We start from the raw sequence: 23,026 nt of genomic DNA, 5'->3' as shown, positions 1-23,026 counted from the left end.
GTAGTTGGTAGAAATGGTAAAAGCTTCAGGAAACTGCACTATAGTTGCCTTCGGCCAGTGGCCTGTTAAGGGTGGGGCACTGGAGTTCACCAGTTATGGAGACTCTTTTGCCATGATCACCACCTTGAGGGAGTTCCTGGAGGGTACAGGCATCACATATATATATATAGAACATGAAACTGAACATAAAGCTACTGATTCTAACAATGGTCACATACAATATCAGTATGCTTTTGCCACATGGCTGACCTGGTAATATGGTAAAGTGTTTGTATAATAATATACAATAGGGATAAGGATAGTAAAGTCATCATACATTAATACCAGTAATAAGTACCTAAATAAGCAAGTTACAGTAGTTACTTTTAGATAATGGAGTAGAATTTGATGATGATCACTTCCGATCAATAACCAAAAATTTTAACATCAAGGTGTCCACAACAGCAGCCTAGTAATCCTGGTCTAATAATATTCATAACTATGATTAAACTGTACTTTACATGAAACAGCACAAAAAATTCTCGAAATGTAGAGTTTACCAGATGATGCACTATTTGAGTCACTTCAGCAAAGAACTGTTTGAACCAGTTGGTATACGGACAAAAGCCAAACTCTCCTTAATGTCTTCATGATAAGCCTTCCACATGCAACAAAGTTGCAGTCAGCCAGTGATCTTCTCTGATTCAATCTTACCATATTCAATAAAGCACATCATGCAAATAATTTCTGAAGGATTAAAGAAAATCTTTGCTTAATTAAGAGTGTCCAATTGGTGAAATGTTTCAGAAAGGTAAAAATCTAAAAATACACAGAAGATACACTGCATGGCTCTGGATGAACACTAGTTAATAAAACAAGCATGTTCTTATCAAACATTGTTGTGTTTACAGCAGATGTTACTTACACAATATCATGAAAATTAAAAAATCTATGAAGTAAAGCACCATACTGATACCTACATCTGATGACAGTGACGGTGAAAAGAAGGTAGTAACTAACCAGCCTTAAAAGTATCTTACTAATAACAATAACAGAAAGTAAAGCTGAATACAGGAACATTAATGATTAAAATAGAACATTCATAATTTCCTATACAAAATAAAGTAGTACAGTAGTCCATGACAAAACTGTATTTCATACTGCTAAAAATACCCTAATGATGCAGGATGAATCCATTCTTCCCATGTATTATTAAAACCAGTATTTCCTACAGGTACAACACCAATTTTCCGGCACTCTTGGTTCCAAAGCCTTACAGAATTAACCATTTTGCCAGACCAACCGTGGCCACGTAGTAGCAATTCATCAACACACCTCTAACCCACTAATTATACATCTCCCATGTGTCTAATGTATACCATGGCCTGCTAGAAAATTAAATTAAACAAATATCAAATGCAAATTAAACAAATAAATTAAATATATTATACACCTGCTCAGGACCGAGGTGCTTGTTAGCTATGAGTTTTGCAAATTCATCCACATACTCGGCAGCTTCTTCATGGTTTGCAGACCACTTTTCTCCGCACACTGTATTCATGGAAATTCCATGACGCTTCTTGAATCTTTGAATCCATCCTTCACTATAATCATGTTCATGTGTAATTCTAATTCTTTATGGAACAACTTAGCTGGTCCATTATCATGCTACCTGATATGTCCACTCCATCACTTCGACACTGTCGAAACCATTCTATCATCACTCAATCATGCTCAGTACTCTTACCATTTTTCATAGCTTTTTAATCGCCATTGGCTTCTTGGAATCGCTGTTTGCATAGAATTTCAATATCTTCTCCCTTTGCTTCTTTATATGATAAACAGATGATGAACCAATACTGTAAATGTCACACAGCTTATGCACTGAAACACCATGGTCCATTTTTTTCAACAATTCTACTTTATCTTTGGTCGATATGGACTGGTGTTTACGTTTGACACCACGACTAACACTCTTATATGTCTTAGAAGCCATAGCTAGGGTTAAATTCAAGCAAAATAAGCTACAAGTCTCACAGAACTGCGGCATCACCACCAACAAGTGCAGTGTAAATAATGTAAATAAGCGCCCCCTACACACAACGCCATGTGTGGCTGCCCAGTAAACTAGTCTGGTGGACGCAGTAATTTCAAGTTCCCTCACGTAATTTTGTCCGGATTAATGGAGGTGCCGAACCATCAGTTGCCAGAAATTCAGTGGTGTACCTGTACATTCATTGTGACAGCACTGAGAGGTAAACTGATACTCTAGCGAGTTGTACTGATAATTCTGGAAGGTTCACAGACTGGAGTGAGGTAGAAGACTGGAAATATTAACCTTATCTTGGTTACATTTTGATGATATCTTTGGAGCTACGATTACAATTAAGAAATATGTGAGATAATGAGGTTTATTCAGATATGTCAAATAATAAAGAAAAGTGTACAATTTGTTCTGGGATCACTACTGAAACCCGTCTATGAAATCTACCTGTTGCAAAGAGATACAAAGAGGGTTCTTCAAATATACATAGTGACTCACCTATTTGTGGAAAAGAATCTCATACTTGCATACTGCATCTAAAAAAAGGCAGTTGTTTGAGTAGATATAAAATGCATAATTTCTCCAGGAAGCTCCATTGAATCAGTAGAGTTTTCCTTCTCCTGAAGCAACTGTAGGCCCATACACATGGCACCTGTATATTTGTGCATATGGTTTGAATCTTTATCATTGTTATAATACAAACTTAAAGACTCCTTTTGCATGGAATCCTGCAGTTTCAAGGTTTTGCTTCAATCAGTGGCAGGGAAAGGGTGGACTTCTTTGGAGTGACAAATTCTTCAAGGATATTGTCTTCCAATGATACAACCTCGCAGGTGAAGTCAAGTGTGTGTGAAAGGAGAAAGCTGAGAATGAGTGTAAATATAAGCAACAAGTTAGCTGGGGTGTATGTTTGAATGGTAAAAACTGGAGGAAGTGAAGCGAGTTAGACATCTGGGAGTGGACATGATGGCAAATGGAAAAAAGTGGAAGTTGACTAAAAGGGGTAGGAGTGGGGATCTAGAAATTCTCCCCTCCTGTTTTACTTTTCTGAAGAATGAACAAAGAAGGGGGCCAAGTAAGGATTTTCTCTCCAAGGCTCAGCCATCTGTTCTTCATGATACCATGTTAATGAGGGAAATGGCAAATATGTATAAAAAAAAAATTTATGTATATATCTTGTTATCATTATTATACTGGATTGCCATTTCCTGCATCAGAGAGGTAGTGCCAGGAAACAGACAAAGAAAGACACACCTACTCACATACACACATATATACATACATGCACATTATTTATATATTTATTATACTTAACCACTGTTTCCCACATCAGCAAGGTAGCACAAGGAAACAGATGAAGAATGGCCCAACCACTCATATACACACATATATACATAAACGCAAATATACATACATATACATATCAACGTGTTAGCAGCTTTGATGCACGAGACCGGGTTATAGTGATGGGTGATTTGAATGCAAAGGTGAGTAATGTGGCAGTTGAGGGTATAATTGGTGTACAAGAGGTGTTCAGTGTTGTAAATGGAAACTGTAAAGAACTTGTAGATTTGTGTGCTGAAAGAGGACTGGTGATTGGGAATACCTGGTTTAAAAAAAAAAGATATATACATAAGTATACGTATGTAAGTAGGAGAGATGACTAGAGAGCATTAATGGATTACATGTTAATTGATAGGCGCATGAAAGAGAGACTTTTGGATGTTAATGTGCTGAGAGGGGCAACTGGAGGGATGTCCGATCATTATCTTGTGGAGGCAAAGGCGAGGATTTGTAGAGGTTTTCAGAAATGAAGAGAGAATGTTGGGGTGAAGAGAGTGGTGAGAGTAAGTGAGCTTGGAAAGGAGACTTCTGTGAAGAAGTACCAGGAGAGATTGAGTGCAGAATGGAAAAAAAGGTGAGAGCAAATGACGTAAAGGGAGTGAAGGAGGAATGGGATGTATTTAGGGAAGCAATGATGGCATGTGCAAAAGATGCTTGTGACATGAGAGAGGTGGGAGGTGGGCAGATTAGAAAGGGTAACGAATGGTGGGATGAAGAAGTAAGATTGTTAGTGAACGAGAAGAGGGAGGCGTTTGGACGATTTTTGCAGGGAAGTAGTGCAAATGACAGGGAGATGTACAAATGAAAGAAACAGGAGGTCAAAAGAAAGGTGCAAGAGGTGAAAAAGAGGGCAAATTTGAGTTGGGGTGAGAGACTATCATTACATTTTTAAGAGAATAAAAAGATGTTTTGGAAGGAGGTATATAAAATGCGTTAGACAAGAGAACAAATGGGAACATCGGTGAAGTGGATTAATGGGAAAGTAACAACAAATGGTGGTGAAGTGAGAAGATGGAATGAATATCTTGAAGGTTTTTGAATGTGTTTGATGATAGAGTGGCAGATATAGGGTGTTTTGGTCGAGGTGGTGTGCGAAGTGAGATAGACAGGGAGAATGGTTTGGTAAACAGAGAAGAGGTAGTGAAAGCTTTGCGGAAGATGAAAGCAGGCAAGGCGGCAGGTTTGGATGGTACTGCAGTGGAATTAATTAAAAAAGGGGGTGACTGTGTTTTTGACTGGCTGGTAAGGATATTCAATGTATGTATGATTCACGGTGAAGTGCCTGAGGATTGGTGGAATGCATGCATAGTGCCAATGTACAAAGGCAAAGGGGATAAAGGTGAGTGTTCAAATTACAGAGGTATAAGTTTGTTGAGTATTCTGGGAAATTATATGAGAGGGTATTGATTGAGAGGGTAAAGGCATGTATGGAGCATCAGACTGGGGAAGAGCAGTGTGGTTTTAGATGTGGTAGAGGATGTGTGGATCAGGTGTTTGCTTTGAAAAATGTATGTGAGAAATACTTAGAAAAAAAGATCGATTTTTATGTAGAATTTATGGATCTGGAGAAGGCATATAATAGAGTTGATAGAGATGGTTTGTGAAAGGTATTAAGAGTATATGGTGTGGGAGATAAGTTGCTAGAAGCAGTGGAAAGTTTTTATCAAGGATGTAAGGCATGTGTACGAGTAAGAAGAGGGGAAAGTGATTGGTTCTTAGTGAATGTCAGTTTGTGGCAGGAGTGCATGATGTCTCCATGGTTGTCTAATTTGTTTAGGGATGGGGTTGTTTGGAAGGTGAATGCAAGAGTTTTGGAGAGAGGGGCAAGTACGCAGTCTGTTGTGGATGAGAGGGCTTGGGAAGTGAGTCAGATGTTGTTCACTGATGATACAGCACTGGTGGCTGATTCGGGTGAGAAACTGCAGAAGCTGGTGACTGAGTTAGATAAAGTGTGTGAAAGAAGAAAGCTGAGAGTAAATGTGAATAAGAGCAAGGTAATTAGCTTCAATAGGGTTGAGGGACAAGTTAATCGGGAGGTAAGTTTGCATGGAGGGAAACTGGAGGAAGTAAAGTGTTTTCGATATATGGGAGTGGATTCAGCAGCGGATGAAACCATGGAAGGGGAAGTGAGTCACATGGTGGGGGAGGGGGCGAAGGTTTTGGGAGCATTGAAGAATGTTTGAAAGGTGAGTACGCTATCTCAGGGAGCAAAAATGGATATGTTTTAAGGAATAGTAGTTCCAACAATGTTATATAGTTGCGAGGCATGGGCTATAGATGGGGTTGTGCGGAGGAGGGTGGATGTGTTGGAAATGAGATGTTTGAGGACAATATGTGGCGTGAGGTGGTTTGATCGAGTAAGTAATGAAAGGGTAAGAGAGATGTGTGGTAATACAAAAAAGTGTTTGAGAGAGCAGAAGAGGGTGTATTGAAATGGTTTGGTCATATGGAGAGAATGAGTGAGGAAAGATTTACAAAGAGGATATATGTGTCAAAGGTGGAGGGAACGAGGAGAAATGGGACACCAAATTGGAGATGGAAGGATGAGGTGAAAAAGATTTTGAGCGATCAGGGCCTGAACATGCGCTACCTCGATAATGTGGGAGACAGCAACAAAGTATAATAAAAATATAAATAAATATCAACGTAGACATACATATACTTAAACAGACACGTACATATATACACATGTATATATTCATACTTGCTGCCTTCATCCATTCCTGTCTCTACCCCACCACATAAGAAACAGCCCCCCCCCCCTACAGTCAGGTAGCACCAGGAAAAGCCAAAAAAGGGCCACATTCCCCCACACTTAATCTCTAGCTGTCATGTGTAATGAACCAAAACCACATCTCCCTTTCCACCTCCAGACCGCACAGACCTTTCCATAGTTTACCCTAGACACTTCACATGCCCTGGTTCAGTCCACTGACAGCATGTTGACCCCAGTATACCACATCCTTTTAATTAACTCTATTTTTTGCACACCACTCACCCTCCTGCATATTCTGGCCCCAATCACTCAAAATCTTTTCACTCCTTCACTTCCACCTCCAACTTGGTCTCTAATTTCTCCTTGTTCCCTCTACCTCTAACACATATATCCTCTTTGTCAACCTTTCCTCATTCATTCATTCCATTTGCCCAAACCATTTCAACACACCCTCTTCTGCTCTCTCAACCACACTCTTTTTACCACACATCTGTTTTACCCTTTCATTACTTACTCGATCAAGCCTTCTCATACCACATACTGTCCTCAAACATTTCATTTCCAACACATCCGTCCTCCTCCATAGAACCCTATCTATACCTTCTCAACCATAAACTGTTGGAACTACTATTCCTTCAAACATACCCATTTTTGCTCTCTGAGATAACATTCTTTCCACTCCTTCTTAATGGCTCCAAGAACCTTCGCTCCCTCCCAAACCTTATGACTCACTGCTTCCATTCGCTAACAAGTCTACTCACAGATATCTACAACACTTCACTACCTCTAATTTCTCTACATTCAAACTTACATGCCAACTAACATTTCCCTCAACCCTGCTGAACCTAATGCCCTTGCTCTTATTCACATTTACTCTCAACTTTCTCCTTTCACACACTTTGCCAGTCCCAGTCACCAACTTCTGCAGTTTCTCACTCAAATCTGCCACCAGCGCTGTATCATCAGCAAACAACAATTGACTCACTTCCCAGGACCTCTCATCCACAACAGACTGCATACTTGCCCCTTCTTTCCAAAACTCGTGCATTTACCTCCTAAACCACCCCATCCATAAACAAATTAAACAACCATGGGGACATCACAAGCCCTTGCTGCAGACCAATTTTCAATGGGAACCAATCACTCCCCTCTCTTCCTACTTATACACATGCCTTACAACCTTGATAAAAACTTTTCTGCTTCTAGCAGCTTACCTCCCACACAATATATTCTAAAAACCTTCCACAAAGCATCTCTATCAACCCTATCGTATGCCTTCTCCAGATCCATAAATGCTACATACAAATCCATTTGTTTTTCTAAGTATTTCTCACATATATTCCTCAAAGTAAGCCCCTGATCCACACATCCTCAACCAATTCTAAAACTACACTGCTCCTCCCCAATCTAATGCTTTGTACATACCTTCATCCTCTCAATCAATACCCTCTCATACAATTTTCTAGGTCAAAGTGGGGCGTGTGCTGTAATATTTGTTGATAACCATGAGGAAAAATGAACACGATAAGTTACAAGTGCACTTTCATGTCATGTTCACATTATCAGGGGAGATACAAGAATGAGATAGAAGACAAAGAACAGTCAGTTGATGTACAAGGAAGAGATGTAACTAAGACACCATTAGTAAACAAGTGTTATGAGGAAAATGAAACACAATTAGTTCCCAAGTGCACTTTTGTGTAATGATCACATCATCAATGGAGATATAAGAATGAGATAGATGTAGAGCAGTCAGCTGATGTACAAGGAAGAGATGTTGCTAAGATGTCATTGGAAAACAAGTGTGATGAGGAAATTGAAAATTGATAAGTTCCCAAGTGCACTTTTGTGTAATGATCACATCGTCAGGGAAGATGCAAGAATGAGATAAAGGACTTAGAACAGTCATTTCACCACCATCCGCTAACACTTGTTTACCAATGGTGTCTTATCTAAGTCATTTTCCTATACATCAACCAACTGTCATATGTCTTCTATCTCATTCTAGAATCTCCCCTGACGATGTGACCATTACACAAAAGTGCACTTGGGAACTTGTTTCATTCTCCTCATTATCATATACATGTGTGTGTGTGTGTGTGTGTGTGTGTGTGTGTGTGTGTGTGTGTGTCAGTGTGTGTATTAAATAAAGGTTGTTGGAATTCACCTGCATGAGGTTACACTGTAAGTGCAAAGTCACCGATGAAAAAGAAGTATCATTGATAATACAGTCTCATCCAAGAACTTCTCTTCAAACGAGTCCATCAATTTCCTGCTACTGATATCAATGCAGCCTTGGAGCTGCGGGATATCTTGTAAGAGGTGTTGAGATAGTTATAAATAAACTAAATATACAAATATTAATATATATGACCCCTTACATAGCATTTTTGCTAACTCTAAAGACCTTTCAGTCTATTAGTAAGTTTCTGAAGCAGTGAAAAGTCACAGCAGACTATAATCAGAGCATAAAATTTTCATATATTAATGAATAAATATAAAATAACAAACCTCCTGAGTTCAACCAGTAACATTAATCTGTGCTTTCAACAGGTTCACTCTCAAAAAGAATATCTTTAATAATATTGTGTAGCTCGAACTTTTTTCCTGAACACACACCAGCCCAATCATCACAGTTCAGGTTCCATGTCATAACTCCAGCAAATCCTGAGTCCTTGATCCACTGTGTCTGTTAAGGAAAGTAGAGATAATGACTACACCAAAAAAAAGGATACAAGTACAGACATTTTCAAAACAGTAACTGCATTTTCTATGGACAAACATTATACTCACAAACAGCAAGTTATTTCTCACATTTGATGTAGGATGCCAAAAGAAAAATCTTTCCAGATACAACCAGTAAACATACATCTCAATATGTCAATGCAAAAATCAGTTTATAACAACAGTCAGTACAAGTGTCTTAAGAAGAAGGAAAGTAAATTCCTCCAATGTGACATGAGCAAAGAATATGGTATTTGTTGAGAGTACCTATTTTTGCTCTTCAAGATAATGTTCTCTCCACACATTCTTCATTGCTCCTAGAACCTTAACCCCATGACTCACTTCTGCTTCCAATTAGTTCCATTCACTGCCAAGTCCACTCCCAGATATCTGAAACACTTTACTTCTTCCAATTTTTCTCCATTCAAACATACACCCCAACTAAACTTGTCCCTCAACCATGCTGAACCTAATAACCTTGCTCTTATTCATATTTACTCTTAACTTTCTCCTTTCACACACTTTTTCAAACTCAGTCACCAACTTCTCCAGTTTCTCACTTGAATCACCAACCAGTGCTGTATCATCGGTGAACAACAACTGACTCATTTCCCAGGCCCTCTTATCCCCAACAGACTCTATACTCATCCCTCTCTTCACCCCTAACCACCCCATCCAAAAACAAATTAAACAACCATGGTGACATCACACACCTCTGCCGCAGACTGACCTTTCACAGAGACCCAATCATTCTCCTCTCTTCATACTCATACACGTTGCTTTACACCCTTAATAAAAACTTCTCACTGCTTCTAGAAGCTTACCTGCCACACCATCTATTCTTACGACCTGCAATGAAGGATCTCTATCAAGCCTACCACATGCCTTCTCCAGATCCATAAATGCTACATACAAATCAATCTGTTTTTCTAAGTATTTCTCATATACATTCCTCAAAGTAAACACCTGATCCACACATCCTCTACCACTTCTAAGACCACACTACTCTTTCCCAATCTGATGCTCACTATATGCCTTCACCCTCTCAATCAATACCTTCCCATAAAATCTTCCAGGTTTACTCAGTAAACCTTTGCCTCTGTACTTGGAACACTCACCTTCATCTCCTTTGCCTTTGTACATTGGCACTATACATACATTCCGCCAATCCTCAGGCACTTTGCCATGATCCATACATACTCTGAATATCCTAACCAACCAATCAACAATACAGTCACCCCCTTTCTTAATAAATTCAACTGCAATACTATCCAATCCCTATAATCCATAATCAGCACCAGTGCTGTATCATCAGCAAACAACAACTGACACTTTCCAAGCCCACTCATCCACAACAGACTGCATACTTACCCCTCTCTCCAAAACTCTTGCATTCACCTCCCTAACAACCCCATCCATAAACAAATTAAACAACCATGGAGACATCATGCACCCGTGCCACAAATCGACATTCACTGGGAACCAATCACTTTCCTCTCATCCTACTCGTACACATAACTTACATCCTTGATAAAATCTTTTCACTGCTTCTAGCAACTTACCTCCCACACCATATACTCTTAATACCCTCCACACAGACTCTATCAACCCAATCATATGCCCTCTCTAAATCCATAAATGCTACATACAAATCCATCCATTTTTTAAGTATTTCTCACATACATTCTTCAAAGCAAACACCTAATCGACATACCTTCTACCACTTCTGAAACCACAGTGCTCTTCCCCAATCTGATGCTCTGTACATGCCTATACCCTCTCAATCAATACCCTCCCATATAATTTCCCAGGAATACTCAACAAACTATCCCTGGGGATAGGGGAGAAAGAATACTTCTCACGCATTCCTCACGTGTCGTAGAAGGGGACTAAAGGGGACGGGAGCAGGGGGCTAGAAACCCTCCCCTCCTTGTATTTTGACTTTCTAAAAGGGGAAACAGAAGAAGGAGTCACGCAGGGAGTGCTCATCCTCCTCGAAGGTGTCTAAATGTGTGTGGATATAACCAAGATGAGAAAAAAGGATAGGTAGTATGTTTGAGGGAAGGAACCTGGATGTTTTGGCTCTGAGTGAAACGAAGCTCAAGGGTAAAGGGGAAGAGTGGTTTGGGAATGTCTTGGGAGTAAAGTCAGGAGTTAGTGAGAGGACAAGAGCAAGGGAATGAGTAGCAATACTCCTGAAACAGGAGTGGTGGGAGTATGTGATAGAGTGTAAGAAAGTAAACTCTAGATTGATATGGGTAAAAGTGAAAGTTGATGGAGAGAGATGGGTGATTATTGGTGCATATGTGCCTGGGCATGAGAAGAAAGATCATGAGAGGCAAGCATTTTGGGAGCAGCTGAATGAGTGTGTTAGTAGTTTCGATGCACGGGACTGGGTTATAGTGATGGGTGATTTGAATGCAAAGGTAAGTAATGTGGCAGTTGAGGGAATAATTGGTATACATGGGGTGTTCAGTGTTGTAAATGGAAATGGTGAAGAGCTTGTAGATTTATGTGCTGAAAAAGGACTGGTGATTGGGAATACCTGGTTTAAAAAGCGAGATATACATAAGTATATGTATGAAAATAGGAGAGATGGCCAGAGAGCGTTATTGGATTATGTGTTAATTCATAGGCACGCGAAAGAGAGACTTTTGGATATTAATGTGCTGAGAGGTGCAACTGGAGGGATGTCTGATCATTATCTTGTGGAGGCGAAGGTGAAGATTTGTAGAGGTTTTCAGAAAAGAAGAGAGAATGTTGGGGTGAAGAGAGTGGTGAGAGTAAGTGAGCTTGGGAAGGAGACTTGTGTGAGGAAGTACCAGGAGAGATTGAGTACAGAATGGAAAGAGGTGAGAACAAAGGAGGTAAGGGGAGTGGGGGAGGAATGGGATGTATTTAGGGGAGCAGTGATGGCTTGCGCAAAAGATGCTTGTGGCATGAGAAGCGTGGGAGGTGGACAGATTAGAAAGGGTAGAGTGGTGGGATGAAGAAGTAAGAGTATTAGTGAAAGAGAAGAGAGAGGCATTTGGACGATTTTTGCAGGGAAATAATGCAAATGAGTGGGAGATGTATAAAAGAAAGAGGTAGGAGGTCAAGAGAAAGGTGCAAGAGGTGAAAAAGAGGGCAAATGAGAGTTGGGGTGAGAGACTATCAGTAAATTTTAGGGAGAACAAAAAGATGTTTTGGAAGGGGCTAAATAAAGTGCATAAGACAAGGGAACAAATGGGAACTTCAGTGAAGGGGGCTAATGGGGAGGTGATAACAAGTAGTGGTGATGTGAGAAGGAGATGGAGTGAGTATTTTGAAGGTTTGTTGAATGTGTATGATGATAGAGTGGCAGATATAGGGTGTTTTGGTCGAGGTGGTGTGCAAAGTGAGAGGGTTAGGGAAAATGATTTGGTAGACAGAGAAGAGGTACTAAAAGCTTTGCAGATGCAAGCCGAAAAGGCAGCTGGTTTGGATGGTATTGCAGTGGAATTTATTAAAAAAGGGGGTGACTGTATTGTTGACTGGTTTGTAAGGCTATTTAATGAATGTATGATTCATGGTGAGGTACCTGAGGACCGGCGGAATGCTTCCTTAGTGCCATTGTACAAAGGCAAAGGGGATAAGAGTGAGTGCTCAAATTACAGAGGTATAAGTTTGTTGAGTTTTCCTGGGAAATTATATGGGAGGGTATTGATTGAGAGTGTGAAGGCATGTACAGAGCATCAGATTGGGGAAGAGCAGTGTGATTTCAGAAGTGGTAGAGGATGTGTGGATCAGGTGTTTGCTTTGAAGAATGTATGTGAGAAATACTTAGAAAAGCAAATGGATTTGTATGTAGCATTTATGGATCTGGAGAAGGCATATGATAGAGTTGATAGAGATGCTCTGCGGAAGGTATTAAGAATACATGTGTGGGAGGCAAGTTGTTAGAAGCAGTGAAAAGTTTTTATCGAGGATGTAAGGTATGTGTACATGTAGGAAGAGAGGAAAGTGATTGGTTCTCAGTGAATGTAGGTTTGCGGCAGGGGTGTGTGATGTCTCCATGGTCATTTAATTTGTTTATGGATGGGGTTGTTAGGGAGGTGAATGCAAGAGTTTTGAAAAGAGGGGCAACTTGTCACTCAACCCTACTGTACCTAATAAACTTGCTCTTATTCACTTTTACTCTCAGCTTTCTTCTTTCACACACTTTACCAAACTCAGTCACAAGCTTCTGCAGTTTCTCAACTGAATCAGCCACCAGCGCTGTATCAACAGCGAACAACAGCTGACTCACTTCCCAAACCTTCTCATCCACAACAGACTGCATTCTTGCCCCTCTCTCCAAAACTCTTGCATTCACCTCTCTAACAACCCCATCCATAAACAAATTAAACAACCATGGAGACATCACACACCCCTGTCGCAAACCGACATTCACTGGGAACCAATCACTTTCCTCTCTTCCTACTCATACACATGCCTTACATCCTTGATAAACACTTTTCACTGCTTCTAGCAGCTTACCTCCCACACCATATACTCTTAATACCTTCCACAAAGCATCTCTATCAACTCTTATCATATGCCTTCTCCAGATCCATAAGTGCTACATACAAGTCTATCTATTTTTCTAAGTATTTCTCACATACATTCTTCAAAGCAAACACCTAATCCACACATCTACCACTTCTGAAACCACACTGCTCCTCCCAAATCTGGTGCTCTGTACATGCTTTGACCCTCTCCATCAATACCCTCCCATATAATTTCCCGGGAATACTCAACGAACTTATACATACCTCTGTAATTTGAACACTCACCTTTATCCCCTTTGCCTTTGTACAATGGCACTATACATGCATTATGCCAATCCTCAGGCACATCAACATGAACCAAACACACACTGAATATCCTCACCAACCAGTCAACAACACAGTCACCCCCTTTTTAATAAATTCCACAGCAATACCATCCATACCCACCGCCTTGTCGGCTTTCATCTTGCGCAAGGCTTTCACTACCTCTTCTCTGTTTACCAAATCATTCTCCCTGACCCTCTCACTTCTCACACCACCTCGACCAAAACACCCTATATCTGCCACTCTATCATCAAACACGTTCAACAAACCTTCAAAATACTCACTCCATCTCCCTCTCACTTCACTACTACTTGTTATTACCTCCCAATTTGCCCCCTTCACCTATATTCCCATTTATTCTCTTGTCTTACACATTTTACTTACCTCCTTCCAAAACACCTTTTTATCCTCCCTAAAATTTAATGATACTCTCTCACCCCAACTCTCATTTGCCCTCTTTTTCACTACACTGTTCCAATTCACTCCATTCCTTGCACGCCTTTCACCCTCCTGCATGTTCAGGGCCTGATTGGTCAGAATCTTTTTCACTCCATCCTTCCAACTCCAATTTGGTCTCCTGCTTCCCTGAACCTCTGACACATATATCCTCTTTGTCAATCTTTCCTCATTCATTCTCTCCATGTGTCCAAACCATTTAAACACACCCTCTTCTGGTCTTTCAACTATACTCTTTTTATTACTGCACATCTCCCTTACTCTTTCATAACTTACTTGATCAAACCACCTCATACAACACACTGTCCTCAAACATTTCATTTCCAACACAGTCACCCTCCTCTGCATAACCCTATCTATAGCCCAAGCCTCGCAACCATATAGCATTGTTAGAACACTATTCCTTCAAACATACCCATTTTTGCTCTCCGAGATAACATTCTCACCTTCAATAAATGTACATTCAACAGTATACCTTTTCTTTGATGCTCTTAGCGTCATCATATGATACCCAATCTCTGCCCCTCACGGCATATGGAACTCTGCTCTCTTCATCAAAGAAGTACTTTGCTCCTTCTTGAACAAAGAAATATGCTTCTGGGTAGGACAAAGTTCCCCTAGAGATTCCTTCTCCAATGGCTGGTGATCCAACACTGCACCAAGATCCTCTGATTAACCTGCAAAGTTGCACTTCCCTTTTACTGTGAAAGTTTAGAATTCCTGCTTTTACTCTCTGAAATAAGTATAATACATATTTTGTTTTTCATATTTCATTCAAAATGCAAGACCTAGTGACAGACACTTTACTTCCATGAACGTCCATAGGTTGGTACTCCAATAACTAATTTCTCCTTTGGCATTCCTTTTCTCAACCAATAGTCAGCCGACCACTGGATGTTCAAAGTAGCGAAATAACATTTCTCAGTTCGACGTTTTGCTAATGGAGAATTATACCCTGTGAAGGGTAAATATGCCCAAAAGATGTGGTAGTCATAACTCATGAGAGAGACAAAATCAACAAATCTGAAAAAAATAAAAACTGACACTTCCTTCATGTGAAGAAATCTTATATATAGCAAATGAGCTACCACAGCACCATACACATTTATCAATAATACTCAAAATGCATTTCAATTGCAAATCCTTATATGAGAATGCATATCTACTTTCCATTAAATTGTAAATGTGGATGGATAATGCACATACAGTAATCCTGTTGGACATTTTCAGAAATGAATGTGGAGTTAAAAGGAAGAAATACAGGTCAAAATGGGGTGACAAAACCTTTCCTCCCTAGGACAGCATCCGGTGTGCAATGAAATATCACTTGGGAATATCAAAGTTGCCCAGATCATTCTTACCCTCATTAAATAGGTGAGGAAGCAACTGATCCACTTAACCTTTTTGGTTAATTTTAAGACTTTTGAAAGTTCCCAGTTAGGATGAAGGGGAGAAGCAACAGGTCTTCACAAAAAAGGACTGGAGAAGTTTATCCCAAACAAGGTATGCCAAAATACTATCAAAATCCAAAGAAAAGGGGTTCTTGAAGGGAACTCTTATAGGAAGCAATACTGTTTCCAACCATTTTTTGTCATAAAACAGGCTACAAAAGAATTCTGAATATAAGGCTCATTTAACTTTAGTGGCATCAGAATCTTCAAGGAAGGCCTGAAATGATTTCTACACCAATTGGTACTGTCTTTAAGTACAAGGGCAAATGTCATGCAGAAGTTCATCTGTTATGTTTTTGTAAGCCTCTGCCAGTAGAAGTGTTTAATACGTGAAAATTCCAGAATCCAGGAAGTCTATACAAGAAAATTCCAAAATCCAGGAAGTCTTACAATAGAGAATGAGCATACAGTGCAGAAAATCTAAAGGTTTGAATGGTAACAAATATGGTTAATTAACTAGATTTTACCTTTTCTTTTCCAAATTTTCTTGATAAATGCAATGAACTGACATGACTAATATATTCATTTAATAAGCCTCCTTCTTTGGATATTTATCTTATATTTTATTTTGCTTTGTCGCTGTCTCCCGCGCTTGCGAGGTAGCGCAAGGAAACAGACGAAAGAAATGACCCAACCCACCCCCATACACATGTATATACACACACGTCCACACACGCAAATATACATACCTATACATCTCAATGTACACATATATATACACACACAGACACATACATATATACCCATGCACACAATTCACACTGTCTGCCTTTATTCATTCCCATCACCACCTCGCCACACATGGAATACCGTCTCCCTCCCCCGTCATGTGTGCGGGGTAGCGCTAGGAAAAGACAACAAAGGCCTCATTCGTTCACACTCAGTCTCTAGCTGTCATGCAATAATGCCCGAAACCACAGCTCCCTTTCCACATCCAGGCCCCACACAGCTTTCCATGGTTTACCCCAGATGCTTCACATGCCCTGATTCAATCCACTGACAGCACGTCAACCCCGGTATACCACATCGATCCAATTCACTCTATTCCTTGCCCGCCTTTCACCCTCCTGCATGTTCAGGCCCCGATCACTCAAAATCTTTTTCACTCTATCTTTCCACCTCCAATTTGGTCTCCCACTTCTCCTCGTTCCCTCCACCTCCGACACATATATCCTCTTGGTCAATCTTTCCTCACTCATTCTCTCCATGTGCCCAAACCATTTCAAAACACCCTCTTCTGCTCTCTCAACCACGCTCTTTTTATTTCCACACATCTCTCTTACCCTTACATTACTTACTCAATCAAACCACCTCACACCACACATTGTCCTCAAACATCTCATTTCTAGCACATCCACCCTCCTGCGCACAACTCTATCCATAGCCCACACCTCGCAACCATACAACATTGTTGGAACCACTATTCCTTCAAACATACCCATTTTTGCTTTCCGAGATAATGTTCTCGACTTCCACACATTCTTCAAGGCTCCCAGGATTTTCGCCCCCTCCCCCACCCTATGATTCACTTCCGCTTCCATGGTTCCATCCGCTGCTAAATCCACTCCCAGATATCTAAAACACTTCGCTTCCTCCAGGTTTTCTCCATTCAAACTTACCCCCCAATTAATTTGTCCCAACCTAGTAACCTTGCTCTTATTTACATTTACTCTCAACTTTCTTCTTTCACACACTTTACCAAAATCAGTCACTAACTTCTGGAGTTTCTCACCCGAGTCAGCCACAAGCGCTGTGTCATCAGCGAACAACTGACTCATTTCCCAAGCCCTTTCATTCAGAACAGACTACATACTTGCCCCTCTCTCCAAAACCCTTGCATTCACCTCCCTAACCACCCCATCCATAAACAAATTAAACAACCATGGTGATATCACGTACCCCTGCTGCAAACCAACATTCCCTGGGTACCAACTTACTTCCCACAACAAATACTCTTAAAACCTTCCACAAAGCATCTCTATCAACCCTATCATATGCCTTCTCCTGATCCATAAATGCTACATACAAATCCATCTGTTTTTCTAAGTATTTCTCACATGCATTCTTCAAAGCAAACACCTGATCCACACATCCTTGATCACTTCTGAAACCACACTGCTCTTCCCCCAACTGATGCTCTGTACATGCCTTTACCCTCTCAATCAATATCCTCCCATATAATTTCCCAGGAATACTCAATAAACCTGCACCTCTGTAATTTGAACACTCATCTTTATCCCTTTTCCCTTTGTACAATGACACTATGCATGCATTTTGCCAATCCTCAGGCACTTCACTATGATCCATATATACAATGAATATCCTTACCAACCAATCAACAACACAGTCACTCCCTTTTTTTTTAAAAAGGTATATGATAGAAAAGTAATTCCAAGTGTAGGGCACCATGAATGCAGACCTCCCTCCCTGTACTGTAAAATAGTCAATTACATCAGTTACAATACCTGCCCCATACAAAGTGATGGTACCGATTCTGCATGCTATATGATTATGTTTACAAAATCTTGATTCCATGAATATTCTCTAACTTACTCAGCAAGCTGATCAACCTCATAAGATACATCGATGATGGTCTTTGGTGCAGCTACAGCAATGCTCAGCAGAAGGGGAGTTGGAGACATCAACTAAAAGTAGATGAAACAATTACTGAAAATACAAAACACAGCTATCTATTACCATTACCTCTATCCTTACTTCTATAGTGTAAGCAAGGTACTTACAGCTTTTAAAATCACACATACAAATCCTTATCCTGTGTTTATAACATCTAAATGAAACTGAACTTCTATACCAATATAAGTTGTTCTTACTTTTGCACAATATGTTGGTTTGTCAAGTGAGACCAAAGTCTTTAAACACTTCATTGCATTCAAGCTCTTAATCACTCTTCAAGTACCCTCCCTTAGCTGAAATATTTCCAGTCCTATCAATTCTTTTACTACAATAATTCATCTCCAACTGTTTTTGAACTCTCTTTGCATCTTCAGTGTTTTTTTTTTTTTTTTTTTTATACTTTGTCGCTGTCTCCCGCGTTTGCGAGGTAGCGCAAGGAAACAGACGAAAGAAATGGCCCAACCCCCCCCCCCATACACATGTATATACATATGTCCACACACGCAAATATACATACCTACACAGCTTTCCATGGTTTACCCCAGACGCTTCACATGCCTTGATTCAATCCACTGACAGCACGTCAACCCCGGTATACCACATCGCTCCAAATCACTCTATTCCTTGCCCTCCTGTCACCCTCCTGCATGTTCAGGCCCCGATCACACAAAATCTTTTTCACTCCATCTTTCCACCTCCAATTTGGTCTCCCTCTTCTCCTCGTTCCCTCCACCTCCGACACATATATCCTCTTGGTCAATCTTTCCTCACTCATTCTCTCCATGTGCCCAAACCACTTCAAAACACCCTCTTCTGCTCTCTCAACCACGCTCTTTTTATTTCCACACATCTCTCTTACCCTTACGTTACTCACTCGATCAAACCACCTCACACCACACACTGTCCTCAAACATCTCATTTCCAGCACATCCATCCTCCTGCGCACAACTCTATCCATAGCCCACGCCTCGCAACCATACAACATTGTTGGAACCATTATTCCTTCAAACATACCCATTTTTGCTTTCCGAGATAATGTTCTCGACTTCCACACATTCTTCAAGGCCCCCAGAATTTTCGCCCCCTCCCCCACCCTATGATCCACTTCCGCTTCCATGGTCCCATCCGCTGCCAGATCCACTCCCAGATATCTAAAACACTTCACTTCCTCCAGTTTTTCTCCATTCAAACTCACCTCCCAACTGACTTGACCCTCAACCCTACTGTACCTAATAACCTTGCTCTTATTCACATTTACTCTTAACTTTCTTCTTCCACACACTTTACCAAACTCAGTCACCAGCTTCTGCAGTTTCTCACATGTTTCTCAGTGGTATCACATCTTTTTATCCTGCTTATCACATCATATATTCTAAATGATCATGCCATTCTAAGACGTTTATCCATACATCCTACTAATGACTTCTTACAAAGACAACTCCAATCTCTTCATTATACTCTGCCCTTTCCTCCTATATTCCAATCATACTATGCAAGTCATCTGCCTCTAATGTTCATATTTACTTACATACTATAAATCATGGGTTTCATATCTATACATCAGAGCTGGAACAAGTACTCCCTAAAGCAGCATCTTACACACCCTCCACATATTCAGTTTAAGTATCAGATATTTCAGTGCAGCTCCAAACTTTCTCCCTTGCAAGATACAGCTTTCAACTTCAGCTTCTCTACTGCCATCTCCATTAACCTTCATTCATAGTGGACTCCCATGGTGTGGCAGTTAGCATTCCTGACTGTGATGCAGTCATGGGCCACCCAAGGTCAAGTGCTTAGTTTTGAATCCTGGTTATGGCAGTTGGTCCATAGTCAACCCAGCTGTTCATCCACATCTAGGGGTTTGCTGATAAGATGGGTCTCCACCCTACCCCACAGGAAGCAACACTGCTACCCCCCGCTTCAGTGAGGCAGCGCCAGGGAAAAAAAAGGCCACACTCGTTCACACTCAGTTTCCATATGTCACGTGTAATGCTACAAATATACATGACAGAGTGGCAGATATAGGGTGTTTTAGTCAGGGTGGTGTGCAAAGTGAGAGGGTCAGGGAGAATGGCTTGGTAAACAGAGAAGAGGTAGTGAAAGCTTTGCAGAAGATGAAAGCCAGCAAGGTGGTGGGTTTGAATGGTATTGCAGTGGAATTTATTAAAAAAAGGGGGTGACTGTGTAGTTGATTGGTTGGTAAGGATATTCAATGTATGTATGGATCATGGTGAAGTGCCTGAGGACTGGCAGAATGCATGCATAGTGCCACTGTACAAAGGCAAAGGGGATAAAGGTGAGTGTTCAAATTACAGAGGTATAAGTTTGTTGAGTATTCCTGGGAAATTATATGAGAGGGTATTGACTGAGAGGGTAAAGGCATGTACAGAGCATCAGATGGGGGAAGAGCAGTGTGGTTTCAGAAGTGGTAGAGGACGTATGGATCAGGTGTTTGCTTTGAAGAATGTATGTGAGAAGTACCCTTCAGCAAGGTAGCACTAAGAAAAGACAAAAAGGCCACATTCATTCACACTCACTCTCTAGCTGTTGTGTAATGCATCGGAACCACATCTCCCTCTCCACAATTCCATAAAAAGCCAGTTCGGATAAGTCCTCCTAGCATTCCCTGTGTTTCACCTCTTAACTCTTCAAAACATAAATTTACAAGAACAAAGAGATTTCTCTAGGTATAATATAGACAATAACATTTTCACCCCTTTCAAGACCACCTGCCAGGCTTAGATGAAGAGTTGGAAGTGCGTGATAATGTCTCCTGACAGTCAGTCATCCTCTAGCCATGAAAACGACAACACATTCCTGTAAGTTTTCTCCAAAGATATTAAGTGGCTGTTAGCTAGACTATGAGGATCAGGCAGAAGATGGTCTTGAATTACTCTTGTGAACAATGCTCCTAAACCACGACGATGTTAATAAGTTAAGATATAAAAACGCAGAAACTATATGAGTTATGGCACCCCATAACATTCTGTGGTAACCGTATTATTCATCACCCACATTTGTACAGTTAACCTGTACATTACTGCTCTCTGTTACCAGATTTTCATCCTCTATTCATAACAGACTCTTACTCTGCTGATATGAGAGATTTTTTGACTCTTGGGTAACAAACAGCAATTCATTCTTCACTTGCCATTACAATGGCACAAAATGCTAATTAAGTGTCTCAACAACTGAAAATTACTGAAAAAAATTTACAATGGTATGTCATCTTCATAGCTTTTAGTTGTCATCATAGTCAACAAACCTTGAAGTCATAATCAAGCTGGCGAACAAGTTGTGTGAACCATCTCCTCTCACGGTAATCACTTCTAAGCACTGGCCAAGCAGGAAATTCCCAGTCTAGGTCCAGTCCATCAAAGCCATAACTAAGAAGAAACTCTCGAGCCTTAGATGAAAATCTGTAGATTTGGCAGGAAATAATAAAAATATTTAACTTTAAATATTCATATCAGAGACTTAAATAGGCAAGCCTATGCAGCAACAGCTTAATACTCCCATCTAAGTTTCATAACATACAAGGAAAAAATCTATCTAGCAAAGAATGGGGGTATTTCATGTATCACAAAAGACAGAAGACACAGTTAGTATTGATAAAAAAAAGTGAACAAAGCTCCAAAATGTTGCCAGAATTCACTTAAGTTAAAAAGTTCAATAATCTTGCTTCTAAGTATCCAGTTATTCCTAGTGCATTGTGGTATCTGTCTGAATTGACCCAAATCAGATAAAAACTGATGATTTGCAAAAACTTTGTGTGGTTATTTGACTTCTGAAACCCTAAACAGAACTTACACAGTCTTTTGTGAGTATGCCACTAAAGATGCTCCTCTACAAGCTTTTACATTTGCTTTAGATAAAAATTCTGGAGTCTAACATTGTGTTTCTCACTGGGTGTTCTCACTGCCACCGAATTTTAACAGAAAAAGTTAATCATCCCTTCAAAACATCAGCTACAACAGGTGTGCATGAACATGTTCATCATGAAGCAGGAAAAAGAAGCATGTGATGGGTATTCAGAAAAGAAATGAAATTATGAAATTCAGAGTAAAAGTTAATGGGTAGGTCGGTAGACTATGCAATGAGTTTGACAAAGGTAGGAACTCTTGTGGAGGCTCTACTTCAACTACACCTATTTTGAAAGACCGTACGAAGAACTTCAACACTGTTTAACATGAGTATATACATACGAAAAAGTATTGCATGATCAACTGATTTTATTCTATTATTCTAATTCTTTTAATATACTACTGTGAAAAAAGTTAACCAGCTTTTCCAGTTATAAGACTCACTGAAAGTCCCAACATGATTTCCTTGGATGCTTACTGTACATGGCAGCCCTACTCCCTACCCTTTGTCCTGTAATAACTTAGTTTTACAGTACAAGGGGGTGTTCTACACTCATTAGGTCCCATCTCTTAATCATAAAATTATTTACACTTTTGTATATTTTCAGCATTCACAATTTCATCACAGCTTATTCTGTTAATCTATGACTCCGATAAAGGCACACCACCGAATTTCCAGCAACTGATGCTTTGGTACCTCCTTTAGTCCGGACAAAATTACATGAGGGAACTTGAAATTGCCACAGCCATCTGGCAATTTACTGGGTGTCCACAGATGGCGTTGTGTGTAGGGGTGCGCTTATTTACATTCTTTACAATGCACTTGCTGGTGGTGATACCGCAATTCTGTGAGATTCTTACCTTATTTTGCTTAACCTAGCTATGGCTTCTAAGACATATGAGTGTCAGCTGTGGTGTCAAACATAAACACCAGTCCATATCGATCTAAGATAAAGTAGAACTGTTGAAAAAATGTACCATGG

General features: G+C 40.2%; 1 protein-coding gene across 5 annotated transcripts in view; it reads right to left on the bottom strand.

Annotated features, from left to right (window-relative positions):
• Positions 1 to 23,026, bottom strand: part of LOC139756436 (chitinase-3-like protein 2) — a 213,358-nt gene that overhangs the window by 57,490 nt on the left and 132,842 nt on the right. For 2 of the 5 annotated variants that reach the window (XM_071675876.1, XM_071675877.1), the window contains 5 exons: positions 21,446 to 21,599; positions 18,100 to 18,191; positions 14,903 to 15,118; positions 14,571 to 14,772; positions 863 to 8,772 (listed from right to left, as the gene is read on the bottom strand). In XM_071675876.1, coding sequence (XP_071531977.1) covers positions 8,617 to 8,772; positions 14,571 to 14,772; positions 14,903 to 15,118; positions 18,100 to 18,191; positions 21,446 to 21,599 — 820 coding nt within the window. In that variant the 3' untranslated portion in view covers positions 863 to 8,616. Of the gene's footprint in view, positions 1 to 862; positions 8,773 to 14,570; positions 14,773 to 14,902; positions 15,119 to 18,099; positions 18,192 to 21,445; positions 21,600 to 23,026 lie in introns of those variants that run through there. The other 3 variants (XR_011714339.1, XM_071675878.1, XM_071675879.1) reach the window with 3 other exon arrangements.

Source organism: Panulirus ornatus, chromosome 21, assembly GCF_036320965.1.
Source record: "Panulirus ornatus isolate Po-2019 chromosome 21, ASM3632096v1, whole genome shotgun sequence".
NCBI lineage: Eukaryota > Metazoa > Arthropoda > Malacostraca > Decapoda > Palinuridae > Panulirus > Panulirus ornatus.
This window is presented reverse-complemented; position numbering and strand designations above follow the sequence as displayed.